Consider the following 17,909-nt stretch of genomic DNA (forward strand, 5'->3'; position numbering starts at 1 on the left):
GACAGACTCCTTTCAAACAGACTCGATCATTTCTATCCCTGAAACATTGATGTTATATGGCTTGTCCTGATCATTTAGCGTGGTAACTACCACTTAACTACCCAAAAACATACATTTCTTAGTCTGCAACATAGAAATAGAGGACTCAACTTTATATCGGTGCCATTATAGCGTCTGTGATAGCATGGGCAGCGGCTATTGAGGCTACAACCCATAGGAAGTCCCAACCAATTGGCTACTTTAAAAAGGGCAGAAGCATGGTGGAAGCCCTCAATGGCCCTTTGGGCCACTAGAGGCCTCTATCATTCTCTATGGTCTGCACTGCAGAAGTCTGCACAAGAGACGGACACATGCACGCTTTGGATGTCCCCAATTTCTTGAACGATACGATGTGATGCACAGTTCACAGGCCAGAATAATACTACCATAACCATTCCACAAAAACACTCAACTCAAATGCACTGTTGTTATTTGCATCATTTATTCCACACATACAGGTGTCTTGGGAAAAATCAAATAACCTGAGGGACAAACAGTCGCTCAACATGTTTTAGCCAGTCAAATTAACAGACAAAGATGAGATGACAAAGTGACCAAACACATTGAGACAAAATGACAGATCAAAATGAGTCACAACCGTAACAATTCAAACAAAGACAAAGTACAACTCAGGAGAACATATGAGACACTTTATCCAACCTTCTCCCACATGGAATTAGGTGATAGGATGGGACTAGAAGGCAAAAAAGGGATGGAAGACAAATAAAAGAGAAAGGAACAGAGAAAATACTAAATGTAGCCCACTTGTACAAGTGAAAAGTAACAACAGATGTGTTGGGTCAAGGAAGGTGACATGGGGAAAGATGTCATAAGAGACAAATTAGGGAATAAGAGACATTCATTAAATAGCAGAACAATCAATACATATTGTTTTATTCTCCAATGTCTACCCTTTTAAATGATGTTTCAGTAACACAGAATAGGTCATCATAAAGAGAGAAAACATTGACAAAAGGAAAAGACAGAACATCTTATTTTAGCACACTAACTCTGATAAGTCATACACCCAAGAGCCACAAGTTGTTCAAGATGAATGCTTTTTAAAAATCACCCTTCAATTAAAAGGAACAGCTTCTTTATATCAAAGCCTTCCCAGTGTATAACCATTTTCAGAGTTAACTCTGACCTTTTCACACTTTACCAGTGGGTGCCAGTAAGTTGTCAAATGAGTAAATGGTTTTGTTCCGACAGTAAAAATGACCTGTCAGCGTGAGAGCCGAGACTGATTTGTGCTGGACACATGGATGGAATGGAACTTGGCTCACTGGTCAAATGCTAGATGCTGAGAGGGAACAGCTAGGAAGAGCTGCAGTCAAATGAGTCCAGTTGTGTCTACTACACTTTACATCCTGGTCTGGTTCCATCTGGTGTGAGACATGAGCAATCTAGGTTTAGCTTTCATTTCTAGGATTTTTTAAAGCCCTAAGCCATTTAAGGTGCATGTAATTCAACATTTTAATCTTTATCTTTGTCAGTCAATACATTTTTATGAAATCCTGCCACTTCATTTTTGTTATCATTCATGTCAAACAAAATAAATCATAAAATGTACACTTTATCCACATCATCAATAGCCCTAAATTGCGGTAAAGAACAGAAGATGGTGGCAAAAGTAATGATCCATAGGTTTCCTTTATTTATTTATTTTAATAATAATGTCAGATATTTGAATCAGCACAAGTAGGGGCACCCAGGAGTAACAGGGACATCCCATGGGTAGCCGGGGTGTGACCACAACCCCACCAGTGGCCGTGAACCCGTTGGGAACAGCATGCAGAGCAGCGTGGCACCAGAGTCACTCCAGACGGCACCAGTCACTCCAGACGGCACCAGAGTCACTCCAGACGGCACCAGACCTCGGGGCCTAAGGACCAGAACCACAGGCTGCTGAACCTGAGCCAGGATCTCTGACACTGGGTGGCATCTAGCAACAGGGACACCTGCACACTAACTGCTTCACTGACTCACTGACACACACAGCATAGGAGGGAAACAGGAGTGGAGGTTGTGAAAGGAGGAGAGAGATTGAGAAAGAAAGAGGGGACAATGGCGGGTTGGATAAGAGAGAAAAGGATCCCAGGGGAATGTACTGTGCGAGTGTGTGATTCTCGCTCAAAAAGGTAAGACTTGTGTGTGCACTTCAGTGTGTTAACAAATGTGCGTTTATAAATGGTGTCCAGTATAATGTGCGTTGGTTGGATTTTTATGGAATGTATTGTGTGTATATGATGATGATGATATGTGAAAGTAAGTGTTACTGTGTGTGTATGGGGAGGGAGGGGGCAGTGCTCATGGCTGTTTCCAGTGGGAGAATGGCAGGTCAGAGGTGAGAAGTCAGTGTTTAAGGGTCACAGTGGGGTTGAGGTGAGGTCAGATTCGGGGCAACTGCTTCTCAATGAATTCCTTCACTGCTGCCATCTCCTGCAAAATCAAAATAAAGAGGCTTATAAGAAAGCGAACACCATGAATACTTCCACACCGATACTCATAGAAAAATATTAACACATATAGAACATTGATACTCATGCATGTTACAACCAAAATCCCCTTTTACCTGAGGACAGGAGCTGTGCATGAGTCCCGGGTAGGTCCGGAAGGTGATTTTCTGAGGGTTGACGATGACCTTGAGCTTCTCGGCCGTCATGGCCCCAAACTGCACTGGGATCATGGGGTCCATCTCCCCATGACACTGCAGTATGGGCATGTCTCTGTTCCCACTGGCGCTCGCCGCCTAATGGGAACAACAGACCATTACATCCAAATAATACAAGCAAAAAGTGAAGACCAAGACCAGGTTCTAACACCAAATCACATATTCAGTTCATTCATACCTACACAGCAAAATCATCAAGACAAACGGAGAGTAACTTTTCCAGTTTGTAATCCAGCCCAGTAATAAAAGAAACAGCTCTGTGGAATGTTCAGGGGCCCCGAGACAAACAAACCGTACAAACAAGTAAGCTGTGTAGCTGTACCTGTGGGAAACTCTTGTGAAGCGGTAACCAGCAACTGAGAGCGACCACGCCCGCCAATTGCTGCTGACAGGTGAGAGCGGTATACAAGGACAGAGCCCCACCCTGGGAGAAATGGAACAATAGAGGGAAAGAGAGGTAGAATGGGTTGAGAGCTATAGAGATGTTCACATGGTTTACACAGTTTAAACAGCAATGTTGACAAAAATAAATCACAGAGAATCAGGAACTCAAAAAAGAGGACTTCATTTGCACAACACCTCCATAGCGGTTCACATTGACGCTTACCTGAGAGAACCCTCCAAGCAGCACACGATTGGCGGGTATCCCATTCTTTGCCTCATGGTCGATTATGGCCTTGACTGTGGAATAGAGTGAAAACGGAAATTGAACATCTACAGTACATAGTGGGGCTGATAATGTCTAATAATGATGCATATTGTGCTTTAGCTAACATGGTTATGTGAATAGGGCTTGGTATGATACCTATATGCATCTACAATGCTATTTTATATATATATATATATATATGATGTATATTACTGGTGTCACACTGAATGACTTACTGTTCTCCGCTGCCCTCTTGATGCCAGCCTCGTCCTCTGGAGAATCTGGGCTGAGACCCATCAGGTCAAACCTACAGATCCATGGTCAGTCGATTTAATACGCATCTCATACAGTGACCTCCAAAAGTATTGGCACAGTGAAATGTTTTGTTGTTTTGGCTCTGTACTCAATCACTTTGGATTTGAAATGATTCAATGTCGATGAGGTGAAAGTGCAGACTGTCAGCTTTAAATGTGTTTTTTTTCATCCATATCGGATGAACCGCTTAGAAATTACAGCACTTTTTGTATATTTTAGGGGACCAAAAGCTCAAATTCCCTGAGATTAAAGCTGACAATCTGCACTTTTACCTCAATCATTGCATTATTTAAAATCCAAAATGCTGGAGTACAGAGCCAAAACAAGAAAAAAATATGTCACTGTCCCAATACTTTTGGAGCTCACTGTATATGTTATGTGCCCCTGGTATCCTGGTAGTGTGTGTGTGAATCAGTCTTTGAAGGAAATCCTTGTTCAACAAATATCTTACCAAAAGGAAATATTTTCCCACTGAAGTGTAGGTTAGAGTCAAGCCATTGGCCAATGACATATTTTTCAGATCAGGGCAAACATATGACTCACCATGAGGGCATGGTCATCTTCATATTGAGAGTGACGGGGATTCTGGGCCTGCGGACAAACAAGTGAGTCAATTTAAGTACACATGGGTGGAGGAATACAAAGTGGTTGTATGGAAAGATCAGAGATGAGACACTACCAAATATAAGACTCAACTCTCTTATTACATCCTACTCTGGAAATTGAGACAGAGGCACTTAAGCAAAGAAATAAACTTGTCAGAAAATGACAGATAATCATACAGACTTACGCGTGGGGGCAGATATACTTTACATGTGGCAGTTGGATAGCCGTCATGGCATCTGCCCAGCCATGCCTGACAACAGGAAGAAAAAGAGCAAATCAGAGAGAGAACGTTGTACTCTTTACAGATTAGGCTATAAAACACAACGATTTATACAGACTATAAAGGCGCCCGCATACTAGGTTCGGTTTCCTCATAGCAGAACTTGGCTAGGCAAAGTGAATGTCTGTGCCTCTCATACTCCGTTGCCGTAGCAACGACATAGTCAGTATACACCATGACCGTATATATGAAGGTGCACACTTGCTCAAAATAGTCTGAATTAATCTAACTGTAATAAATTATCTTGATTTTCACGTTTTTGCAGAGGATGTCTTAGTCGCGCAATTTTACATCTAACTAAGATGTTTGGTGCAGTATTTCTCAAGCAAAAACATTTGCATGAAAACTAGTCGTCTGTCATTGAATGACAAGCAACACTTTAATTGAAGAATCCCGTCCATAGTACCTAATCCTACTAGGAGTAGTACGGTTGATCAATCACTGACAAAGGGGCGCAGACTTCGGCTACCGAACTTCGACTTGCCTCAAGAAAAAAAAAAAAATGTGTGCAATGAACAGCCGGAAAAAAACCTGCCGAACACCAAAACGTCTCAAAACGTTGTTATAATATATGCAAAATGTTGACTGGGAAGCATGCAACAGGCTTCAGACAGGAAACTCACCCAGAGTCACCCAAACCATGAAGGAAGATCACCTGTGGTAGATTTGGGGAGATTGTAAAATGGTCAATGGTGCATTATGAACCACAAAGAACACCAATGGCTACTGCACTGTATTGCATATGAACACCATGTACAAGTGAATCAGGCCCAACAACAACAAAGGGCAAATTTCTACTCAGTTGATATTACTGCTTGCCAACGCTAAATTATATTATTTAATCAGAGGCAGCATAAGAGAAAGAAAATGAATTTGGCCAGCCAGATAGAACATAACGTAAAAAAAATAAAAAATATTTTTTTTTTAAATGAAAATGAATTTTAATTCTGTAAAAATCAAATATGAGCATTCACAAGTGAATTCAATAGAGTTGGTTTTGACCTTACAAGTGCTTACAGACCCAAATAACTGGTGTAATCAGTTTGTTATGCCTTCAAGCTGCAATATTTTAACATAGCACAGTTCTGATAGGGCTGTGCAACCATACAAAATCATTTCCCACAGGGCACAGACGGCAGTTCAACGTTTTTATGTTATTTACATTTGGTTGAATTGTTAACTAACGTCAAATCTAATTTTATTTGTCACATACACATGGTTAGCAGATGTTAATGCGAGTGTAGCGAAATGCTTGTGCTTCTAGTTCCGACCATGCAGTATTATCAAACAAGTAATCTAACCTAACAATTTCACAACAACTACCTTATACACACAAGTGTAAAGGAATGAATAAGAATATGTACATAAAAATATATGAATGAGCGAAGGCCGAACGGCATAGGCAAGATGCAGTAGATGGTATAGAGTACAGTAAATACATATGAGATGAGTAGTAAACATTATATAAAGTGGCATTGTTTAAAGTGGCTAGTGATACATTTATGTAATAAATGTTTCATTATTAAAGTGGCTAGAGATTTGAGTCAGTATGTTGGCAGCAGCCACTTAATGTTAGTGATGGCTGTTTAACAGTCTGATGGCTTTGAGATAGAAGCTGTTTTTCAGTCTCTCGGTCCCCGTTTTGATGCATCTGTACTAGAAGTCGACCGATTAATCGGAATGGCCGAATAATTAGGGCCGATTTCAATTTCAAGTTTTCATAACAATCGGAAATCAGTATTTTTGGTAGCCTATTTGCAGATTTTTTAAATATACCTTTATTTAACTAGGCAAGTCAGTTAAGAACACATTCTTATTTTCAATGACGGCCTAGGAATGGTGGGTTAACTGCCTCGTTCAGGGGCAGAACGACACATTTTCACCTTGTCAGCTCGGGGGGATCCAATCTGGCAACCTTACAGTTAACTAGTCCAACGCAATAACGACCTGCCTCGCTCTCGTTGCACTCCACAAGGAGACTGCCTGTTACGCGAATGCAGTAAGCCAAGGTAAGTTGCTAGCTAGTATTAAAAAACAATCATAATCACTAGTTAACTACACATGGTTGATGATATTACTAGATATTATCTGGCGTGTCCTGCGTTGCATATAATCTGACTGCATACAAGCATACAAGTATCTGACTGAGAGGTGGTAGGCAGAAGCAGGCGCGTAAACATTCATTCAAACAGCACTTTCGTGCGTTTTGCCAGAAGCTCTTCATTGTGCGTCAAGCATTGCGCTGTTTATGACTTCAAGCCCATCAACTCCCGAGGTGAGGCTGGAGTAACCGAAGTGAAATGGCTAGCTAGTTAGCGCACGCTAATAGCATTTCAAACATCACTCGCTCTGAGCCTTCTAGTAGTTGCCCTGCATGGATAACACTGCTTCGATGGAGGCTGTTGTCGTGTTGCTGGTTCGAGCCCAGGGAGGAGCGAGGAGAGGGACGGAAGCTATACTGTTACACTGGCAATTACTAAAGTGCCTATAAGAACATCTAATAGTCAAAGGTTAATGAAATACAAAATGGTATAGAGGGAAATAGTCCTATAATAACTACAACCTAAAACTTCTTACCTGGGAATATTGAAGACTCATGTTAAAAAGGACCACGAGCTTTCATATGTTCTCATGTTCTGTGCAAGGAGCTGAAACATTAGCTTTCTTACATAGCACATATTGCACTTTGCATTATTTAAACCAAATTGAACATGTTTCATTATTTACTGGAGACTAAATTGATTTTATTGATGTATTATATTAAGTTAAAATAAGTGTTCATTCAGTATTGTTGTAATTGTCATTACAAATAAATAAAAATATATAAAAACATTTTTTTTAATAAAAATTGAAAAAAATATATATAAAAAATTAATTAACTAATAAAAATATATATTTTTTTTTAAATGATAAAAAAAAAAAAAAACGTTTAAAAAACGACAGATTAATCGGTATCTGCTTTTTTTTGGTCCTCCAATAAATCGGTATCGGCGTTGAAAAATCATAATCGGTCGACCTCTAATCTGTACTGACCTCGCCTTCTGGATGATAGCGAGGCCTTCCTGTGACATCGGATGGTGTAGGTGTCCTGGAGGGTTGGTTGTTTGCCCCCGGTGATGCATTGTGCAAACCTCACTACCCTCTGGAGAGCCTTACTGTTGTGGGTGGAGCAGTATCCTACAAGGTGGTGATACAGCCTGACAGGATGCTCTCGATTGTGCATCTGTAGAAGTTTGTGAGTGCTTTTGGTGACAAGCCAAATTTCTTCAGCCTCCTGAGGTTGAAGAGGCCGCCCTTCACCACGCTGTCTGTGTGGGTAGACCATTTCAGTTTGTCCGTGATGTGTATGCAGAGGAATTTAAAACTTTACACCTTCTCCACTACTGTCCCATCGAAGTGGATAGGGGGCTGCTCCCTCTGCTGTTTCCTGAAGTCCACGATCATCTCCTTTGTTTTAATGACATTGAGTGAGGTTATTTTCCTGAAACCACACTCCGATGGCCCTCATCTCCACCCTGTAGGCCATATCGTCGTTGTTGGTAATCAAGCCTACCACTGTGGTGTTGTCTGCAAACTTGATGACTGAGTTGGAGGCGTGCATGGCCACACAGTCATGGGTGAACAGGGAGTACAGGAGAGGGCTGAGAACGCACCCTTGTAGGGCCCCAGTGTTGAGGATCAGCGGGGTGGAGTGTTATCTACCCTCACCACCTAGGGGCGGCCCATCAGGAAGTCCAGGACCCAGTTGCACAGGACAGTGTCAAGACCTAGGGTCTTGAGCTTAATGACGAGTTTGGAGGGTACTATGGTGTTAAATGCTGAGCTGTAGTCGATGAACAGCATTCTTACATAGGAATTCCTCTTGTCCAGATGGGTTAGGGCAGTTTGCAGTTTGCAGTGTGATTGCGTCATCTGTGGACCTATTGGGGCGGTAAGCAATTTGGAATGGGTCTAGGGTGTCAGGTAGGGTGGAGGTGATATGGTCCTTGATTAGTCTCTCAAAGCACTTCATGACGACGGAAGTGAGTGCTACGGGGCGATAGTCATTTAGCTCAGTTACCTTCGCTTTCTTGGGAACAGGAACAATGGTGGCCCTCTTGAAGCATGTGGGAACAGCAGACTGGGATAAGGATTGATTGAATATGTCTGTAAACACACCAGCCAGCTGGTCTGCGCATGCTCTGAGGATGCGGCTAGGGATGCCGTCTGGGCCAGCAGCCTTGCGAGGGTTAACACGTTTAAATGTTTTACTCACGTTGGCTGCAGTGAAGGAGAGCCCGCAGGTTTTGGGCCGTGTCAGTGGCACTGTGTTGTCCTCAAAGCGAGCAAAGAAGTTTAGTTTGTCTGGGAGCAACACATCGTGGTCCGCAACGCGGCTGGTTTTCCTTTTGTAGTCCGTGATTGACTGTAGACCCTGCCACATACCTCTCGTGTCTGAGCCGTTGAATTGCGACTCTACTTTGTCTCTATACTGACGCTTAGCTTGTTTGATTGCCTTGCGGAGGAAATAGATACACTGTATTCGATCACCTTGCCCTGATTAAAAGCAGTGGTTCGCGCTTTCAGTTTTGCGCGAATACTGCCATCAATCCACGGTTTCTGGTTGGGGAATGTTTTAATAGATGCTGTGGTGGGTACAACATCACCGATGCACTTGCTAATGAACTCGCTCACCGAATCAGCGTATTCATCAATGTTATTGTCCGACGCTATACGGAACATATCCCAGTGCACGTGATCGAAGCAATCTTGAAGCGTGGAATCCGATTGGTTGGACCAGCGTTGAACAGACCTGAGCACGGACGCTTCCTGTTTTAGTTTCGGTCTATAAGCTGGGAGCAACAAAATGGAGTTGTGGTCAGATTTTCCGAAACGAGGGCGGGAGAGGGCTTTATATGCGTCGCGGAAGTCAGAATAACAATGATCCAGGGTTTTGCCAGCCCGGGTCGCGCATTCGATATTATTTTCCAATTCAAAGAACCCGATATTTTACCTACAGCAGGTTTTTAAAGAACTAAAGACTTGTATAAAAATTGCCATTGAAAAAAAAAAAATACTGCAATACTAGTATCGTCCCAACCCTAGTTTACAGTGCCTCTGAACTACAAATTAGGTTTAGCAAGGCAACTCTTCCACTTCCTTTGATACTTTGCAACAAGTGGGCAAATTTGCTGATGGGTGCCATAAGTTACAGTATGGTGTTGGTGTGGTCTCTCACCGCAGCTGTCTCCTTCTCTGTCCCAGACACCGTCACAGCCTCGGCAAGCAGCGGCAGAGACATGTTGTTGCCACACATACACTGTAAGGGGTGCTAGAGAGAGGACAGGGGGGGAAAGGGCATATCAATGACGTTGGCTGGTTAGCAACGCAGCTATTCAGCATAGGGACAGACATGATGACAAAAGAACTGAACATCCCACAGATTATAGCTGCTTTGAACCAAAGAGACAGGCTGAATACTGAGAAGAATCTCTTCAGTCAGCAAGTTTTGAAACTTAACTAAATGTACTCCTAACTGTATTTATGTAATTAACCAAGATGCCAATAGGCTAGGACTGATGCCACTGCCTATCCACTGATAAGGGATATCGACTAGCTAGAGCATATTGTTTTCAAAGTCAACTTTTAATACCCTCAAAGTCAGGTTGAGTGACATATGACAACAAAAAGATGAGGCGGGCAAGAGAGAAAGAAACAATGGGAGGAGAAAATAAACGGAAAAGTAAGGAGGATTAATCTTCAGGGAGATCATACACAGAGTTATAGTTACAATTCCACCCACCTAATGACCGGCAGTTAGTGAAAGCAAAGGGAGAGACAGAAAAGAGCCAAATCAGGGGAATGATAATGACAGGCTCAATAGGGAGAAAGAACAGGGCCGTGCATCACAATAACTTTCTGAACTGCAGTGACATGCATGCTCATTGTGCCTTTGCCTCATTTCCTTGCGACCGTGTCAGCTATTGCAAGCTTTAATAGAACAAACTATACGATTCCCCCAGGCAGGTAGGCCTACAGCACTTGGTCCATTGCTATCCAGGATCCTCGGGACATCCATACCAAATTGAAGTTGACATTTAAAATGGTTAAGGTTAGGTATAAGTTATGGTTACGGTAGGGACGTACCAAGGACCCCAGATTGCATTAACCAGAGATGTGCTCTCTGATAGGCCTGTTCTGAAGCAATTGGATAGTAGCATCTAGCATCAATGACACAGAGGCTTTGTTCCAGCATGCCAATGTTGTCCTTTGACTTTATACCACCAATTAATGTTAGGCAGACTATAATTGTGTTTTCAAGGCAAACATTCTCAGTCCCTTCAGAGATAACAGAAAGACCACAAATAGCTAATCGGGTGGAAATACACTGATTTCAGTCACCCCTCTCTCCCTCTGCGCAAGGCTTCTGCTTGTGATACAAACAATGCCGTCCATGCACGGCTACACCATCACGAGTTCCCATCTGACTTGCATTAAACTGTCTAGGACAAACTAAACGTTGACTGGTTCAGTGGTTGGCGTAAGAAAATGTCCCGCCTTGGCTCATTATTCACTTGCATTTACAGCAGCTAATGGCTCGATTTCCTCAGTAGTCAAGAGCAATAATTACTGGGATAAAGGCCCTGTAAGGTAAACCCGGTGCATAAATTATCCACCTGGCAAGCATCAAGTCATATGCGGCAGTCAGTATAGCAGTCTTTCACCAGCAACACCTGGGTGTATTCATTCCGACGATTATGTTGCAAAACGGTTCTTAAACGGAACAGGGACCTACCTGAATTTTTCCAATAGAAAATGTAGTTGCAAAACGGAACTGTTTGGACTAATGATTTACACCCCCTAATTTTAAAAGCCAGCTTGGTTATGCAGGCTAGCTAGTTGGTGTGGCTACTTGCAACATAAGTCAGTTATCTTTTTACATGACTTTATTTCGATAATTTGAAGTAGACATGTGTGGCTATACATAGACAACCTGCGATTCAGGTTACGGATATTTTGTTCATTCGCTAGCTAAAGGAAAGGAAGGGGGTGGGGATGAAGAAACAATGGGGCTGAGAAGCAGCTTAGCTCACTAACCCAGTCGTTGAGCGACCCGGTGGGAGAATTCGGGAGAGGATTAGTGCAAAGCCACTAGCTAGATTGTTTCAAACACGGAATAGTTAGTTTAGCGGGCTATAAATCCTCGCAATGACTAGTTTAGAAAGCTAACCACACAGCAGCAATCTGTATCGTCTCAGTACACTGCCTTCCGCTGCCATTCGAGCTTGTTTCGATTGACATGTGGCCTAAATTCGACCAGGTATTTGAATACATCGTTTTCCCATGACCTTGAACCCTAGTGGTAACCGAAGGCCCATGTGGGTTCGGTACGGACGGGGTAAATGATTATTGTAAAACCGCGGCCCGCTAATACAAATTCATACACTCACCAATTGCTGTCCAAGAATATCAACAGAACTTCCGCTACTGGTGTCGAGGGGCGGGGATTCTTCGACGTGATGTCATGATGACGTCCAAACCCTTTCTCGAGCTCGCGCTTACCGTACACCCCTCCATCAATTGATAGGCAATATATTCTAGTCCAATTTACACTAAACAAATAAATTAAACCAAATGCAAAGACCATATTTTTACACAAATAACAATACTGCCTTTTATTAATCCAAAATCTACATTTCAAATAAATTCTATACTAATTAAAAAATATATTATGTAACGCATCTTTATTCTTCAAATAATTACATTTCACACAACAGTCGAGGACATTTTCTATTTCTCAGCCTACGCATACAGCAAATTCCCAACTCCAATGTGTCGCACCAAGCTATCACATTCAGCCACTGGCGGTCATAGACCGCAATGTGACACCACATTAATAATGCAATGAAATCATGAGTGAAATAGCTTTTGTGTTTGGTGGGTGTCAAAGAAAGCTGTGTGGTAATAGTAAGCAACTCACCCCTAAAGTAAGTGTGTGTATATGAGTCTAATCAAATGAAAACCTTATGCTGATCTACTTTGGTTGTGTCAAAATGTCTACATAGTCACATTATTGCCATGCCATTCAGAGCTTGGCTGAAATAATGTGAGTGAGCTCCCACTGCAGGGGACTTGAGTCATTCCAATTTTGCTGAGACAAGTTGTCATATTACAACAAACCACTAGGTGGGAGACAGCGACCAGATATAGTTTTAGATTAAATCACCGTGATGCTTCATCACAGGGTTACCAGCAACTGACATTAAATGTATTAATTTACCAAACAAAAACGTACTTCTTTCAGGCTCCACCCGGTGGTACAATAAGTGTAACTGAGAAAATCCAGATTAGACACTTATGTTTAGTATTAGGCATACCTGACCTCCAATGAGAAAGTTCACCCACCAGGCCTAAGTATCCATCACACTTCCTTTTGACCCATCTCTGTCAATGCAACTATCCCGCCCCTCCTTTCTCTCAGGAGATGACATTTGTTTGTGGGATGATGCTGTCGACTTTATGGTCTGCGGGGTTAGCCAAACCCTCGTAGTTGCAGATGGTCAGTTGATGCCTATTTTTGATTTATTTCACCTTTATTTAAACAGGTAGGCTAGTTGAGAACAAGTTCTCATTTGCAACTGCGACCTGGCCAAGATAAAGCATAGCAGTGTGAACAGACAACACAGAGTTGAGGTGGGAGGAAGAAAACAGATGAGACAGAGGTGAGGTGTTTTGCCATTTTAAAAAAATGGACAACATATAAGTCAGAGTAAAGCCTGATACATAAGTGAAACAATTCTGGAAATCCTTAGAGCAATAAGAAAAATAAACTCAGCTGAGGCATACACTGTCTGAGCTGTATAAGATCATTTACTGAACGTTGGTCTCATGTTTGTTCTCACCTGGGAGTACTCCCCTCTCAGCCCAATGTAGTAGACCCATGTGTACTCTGTCCCAAAGTTCCATGATATGTGAATTGACAAGTGATTAACGTTGGAAAAACAGGCAATTCTGGAAAGAATGTCAATTTAGGATTGATTCGTTTGGTGTGTTTTAGATTTGGTGGGTACTTAGGCATAATGGTTTTGTTATTTTGTCTCAGAAATAGTCTATGGGTGAGCAATGACCATAAACCCCATGGTTTTCTTGGAAAACAATACTACTACGTTCTGTTATAATCTCCACCCGGCACAGCCAGAAGAGGACTGGCCACCCCACATATGCTCTCTCTAATTCTCTCTTTCTTTCTCTCTCTCGGAGGACCTGAGCCCTAGGACCGTGCCCCAGGACTACCTGACATGATGGCTCCTTGCTGTCCCCAGTCCACCTGACTGTGCTGCTGCTCCAGTTTCAACTGTTCTGCCTTATTATTATTTGACCATGCTGGTCATTTATGAACATTTGAACATCTTGGTCATGTTCTGTTATAATCTCTACCCGGCACAGCCAGAAGAGGACTGGCCACCCCACATAGCCCGGTTCCTCTCTAGGTTTCTTCCTAGGTTTTGGCCTTTCTAGGGAGTTTTTCCTAGCCACCGTGCTTTTACACCTGCATTGTTTGCTGTTTGGGGTTTTAGGCTGGGTTTCTGTACAGCACTTTGAGATATCAGCTGATGTACGAAGGGCTATATAAATAAATTTGATTTGATTTGATTTACTTTTAGTGTGTTTGCGCACTTCTGTTGCTCTTACTTAGTTAGGTATTCCAGCTGAGCCAGTGGATCTCTATTGAGACGGAAGACTTACTCAGGTTCTCTGCATGTGTCAAAGGACATGTGGGGTATGTTCTTGTATCTACAGGTAGAATGCAACAACAACACAGATATCAAAACCACACACGCTGACAATAAATAAAATGCAGTTCCATGCCGATGTAGCAGAAGCTATCTAATTTGTCACTAGCCGTCTTGATCTCACGGTGTGAAGAATGAGTCAAATGTCACTCACGGAGCAATAAGCTAACTACAATACTTGCTCTTTCAGTTTGCACAACAGTCTCAGAGCTGGGGGTGTATTCACTATGAACCAAACGAAAGCAAACAGAATTAAAACGGGGAGGGACCTACCGGAATATGTCCAATAGAAACTTGTTGTAAAACATTTCCCGTTTTAACCCCTTTTGCACAAATTAATACACATCTGTTGAGTTGTTGTGAGTAATAACCATCAAATCTCAAAGAGTTGATACATGCTAGACTGGCTCAAGGAGAAACAGTACTCACTCACAGTCTCATTTCAGCAGGATGCGATTCACAGTCTTCACCGGCGATGACGATCCCTTTCAGCTTGACCCGTCCAGTGAACTTGAGAAAAATATGATTTGTGAAAGATAATGCATAAACATAATATGATGAAACAAGTTTAAAGTTAAAATGACGGAATAAGAAAGGGTGAAAAAGGGGTTGAAGGGGGGGGGGGGTTCTTACGGGATGTTGACCAGGAGCTCTTCATCAGCATCACTCTCAACAAACTGCCGAAGATAGAGACCGTTTCAAGATAATTCATTCAAGATAATTCCAACTGCTCTTAAATGCAAATAAAACTAAATGCATGCTATTCAACCAATCATTGCCCGCACCTGCCCGCCCATCCAGCATCACTACTCTGGACGGCTCTGACTTAGAATACATGGATAACTACAAATACCTAGGTGTCTGGCTAGACTGTAAACTCTCCTTCCAGACTCACATTAAGCATCTCCAATCAAAAATGAAATCTCGAATCAGCTTCCTATTTTGCAACAAAGCTTCCTTCACTCATGCTGCCAAACATACCCTCGTAAAACTGACCATCCTACCGATCCTTGACTTCGGCAATGTCATCTATAAAATAGCCTCCAACACTCTACTCAGCAAACTGGATGTAGTCTATCACAGTGCCATCCGTTTTTTCACCAAAGCCCCATATACTACCCACCACTGCGACCTGTACGCTCTCGTTGGCTGGCCCTCGCTTCATACTCGTCGCCAAACCCACTGGCTACAGGTTATCTACAAGTCTCTGCTAGGTAAAGCCCCGCCCTATCTCAGCTCGCTGGTCACCATAGCAGCACCCACCCGTAGCACAAGCTCCAGCAGGAATATCTCACTGGTCACCCCCAAAGCCAATTCCTCCTTTGGTCGTCTTTCCTTCCAGTTCTCTGCTGCCACTGACGAACTGCAAAAATCACTGAAGCTGGAGATTCCCATCTCCCTCACTAGCTTTAAGAACCAGCTGTCAGAGCAGCTCACAGATCACTGCACCTGTTCATAGCCCATCTGTATATAGCCCATCTATCTACCTCATTCCCATACTGTATTTATTTATTTTGCTCCTTTTTGCACCTCAGTATCTCTACTTGCACATCCATCTTTTGCACATCTACCATTCCAGTGTTTAATTTCCATATTGTAATTACTTCGCCACCATGGCCTATTTAATGCCTTAATTAACTCCCTTATTTGCACTCACTGTATATAGGCTTTTTTTCCTACTGTATTATTGACTATGTTTTGTTCATTCCATGTGTAACTCTGTGTTGTCGTATGTGTCGAACTACTATGCTTTATATTGGCCAGGTCGCAGTTGCAAATGAGAACTTGTTCTCAACTAGCTTACCTGGTTAAATAAAGGTGAAATAATAAATAAATAAAAAATAATTAAATCATTAGTATCACATAACAGTTATGATAAAGTTAACCAACAGTGAGTGAGTGACCCTTCATCACATTAGAAAGGTTATAAGAAATTGGCCTTCAATGGAAGAAGAGGACATTTGACTTCATCAATGGAAGAGGTCCAGATCAGCTTTAAGGAAAGGCTCATTGACACTAAAATATTGCACCACCTGTGTACATATTTCGTTCAGTGTACAAAATGAGTTCATTTTTTAAATATTTGATTTAACGCAGAGCCACGTAATGTTAGTGGGGGATTCCTTGATTCTACACCAAAATTGTTAATTTAAGATGATGTACTTACTATACGTTCAATGAGTTGATAACATTACCTTCTCCCTGTCTGTCCGTTGATCCCATGGTTTAAGTACGAGTTTTCCATCGCCTTCTCTTGCTTCGTTGAGGCACTGCAGTTTCTTGATGTCAATGCGCCGATAATGTGCATACTCCAGGCCCCGTTCCGCTGGCTCGTGCTCGTCTTCACAGCAGCCGTGACCAGACATTGCGGGTACTAACTATATATCGCACTTTAGGGAAATGTAAGTCCTAGCTAGTGATGATACCGGCTGTCTAACTAGCTAAGTTATTTGTTTCAGACTGACTTGACTGGTTTCACTTTTCCACAACATTCAGTAGAGGAAACATTTTAAAATAACACTTACGTTAATAGCCAATCAAGATGGACGTACAGACGCACAACGCCAAAGTGCTCTCTGATTGACCTGGCCAACACCAATGAACAAGCACAAGGTTTCACTAGATTTTTGACCAATAAGTTATAAATCATTTATATATACAGTAGAAATACTAATTGATTGGGGACGCCGTGTTGAAGCCACTGTGCCTCCATTTTGGCACTACCCTAACATTGTAAAACATAGTTTGGAAGCTATTGAAATGCATTTATTGATGTCAATCTACATTCCTTTTTGCGACGTTTATTCTATTAGACACTTTAATGCAGGGGTTTCAAACTCATTCCATGGAGGGCCAGGTGTATGCTGGTTTTCGTTATTTCCCGTCAGTTTGTATCGAATTAAGACCTAGACAACGAGGTGAGGAGAGTTCCTACTCCCCTCAATCAAGTACAAAGAAGAAGCGAAAATCCGCAGACACTTGGCCCTCCATGGAGTTTGACACGTGCCTTAATCCATACTTTAAATTATACTAGGTGAGTAAACATAAAAAAATATATTAAAATTCTTTAAAGTATAACCTTTAGAGATCACTAATGTTACCGTCCCCACTACCACAAAACATTTAATTGAAATACCGTAGAATTCCATTAATTCCTGTGGAGAACTGCTCCTACTGGCGTGGCTTCAAAGCCAATACAATAGCCAATACATAGCATCTGCAAACCAGGGTTTGTATACATAATTGTTTTATGCAGTCAGATTGCACAGCCACAAAGTCAAAATTGGTTACAGAAATGAGCTTTTTGGTCTTGATTTAAGGTCAGGGTTAGGCATAAGGTTGGCAGTGTGGTTAAAGTTCAGTTTAAAATCTAAATTGAAAGATAAATTGTAAAAATGGGCAGGGTTTATGACTTTGTGAGTATACAAAGTAGTACCAACCCAAGCACACACACATGTAAAATCAATAACTGAGCTTAGATCAGTGTCTAGTGGAATGCTACTGCCATTTGTTTTGCATTCATTGCATATTTCTTTCAGTAGTCATTATTACACTGATACAATATAAAGCTGA

At 42.0% G+C, this 17,909-nt stretch overlaps 1 protein-coding gene across 2 annotated transcripts; it reads right to left on the reverse strand.

Annotated features, from left to right (window-relative positions):
• Positions 1 to 459: 459 nt before the first annotated feature.
• Positions 460 to 16,768, reverse strand: LOC124043604 (acyl-protein thioesterase 2-like). Of its 2 annotated transcripts, none has more exons than XM_046362365.1 (10): positions 16,532 to 16,768; positions 9,782 to 9,874; positions 5,187 to 5,218; positions 4,468 to 4,533; positions 4,221 to 4,268; positions 3,599 to 3,669; positions 3,321 to 3,394; positions 3,036 to 3,137; positions 2,615 to 2,791; positions 460 to 2,481 (listed from the first exon to the last, which is right to left on the reverse strand). In XM_046362365.1, the coding sequence occupies exons 1-10, from the start codon at positions 16,700 to 16,702 to the stop codon at positions 2,431 to 2,433; spliced, it is 885 nt and encodes a 294-aa protein (XP_046218321.1). In that variant the 5' UTR covers positions 16,703 to 16,768; the 3' UTR covers positions 460 to 2,430. The 2 variants fall into 2 exon arrangements, with proteins under 2 accessions (XP_046218321.1, XP_046218322.1); XM_046362366.1 differs by lacking the exon at positions 16,532 to 16,768 and adding an exon at positions 11,994 to 12,110.
• Between the last annotated feature and the right edge of the window lie 1,141 nt (positions 16,769 to 17,909).

The sequence above is a fragment of the Oncorhynchus gorbuscha genome, linkage group LG09 (assembly GCF_021184085.1).
Source record: "Oncorhynchus gorbuscha isolate QuinsamMale2020 ecotype Even-year linkage group LG09, OgorEven_v1.0, whole genome shotgun sequence".
Classification (NCBI taxonomy): Eukaryota; Metazoa; Chordata; class Actinopteri; order Salmoniformes; family Salmonidae; genus Oncorhynchus; species Oncorhynchus gorbuscha.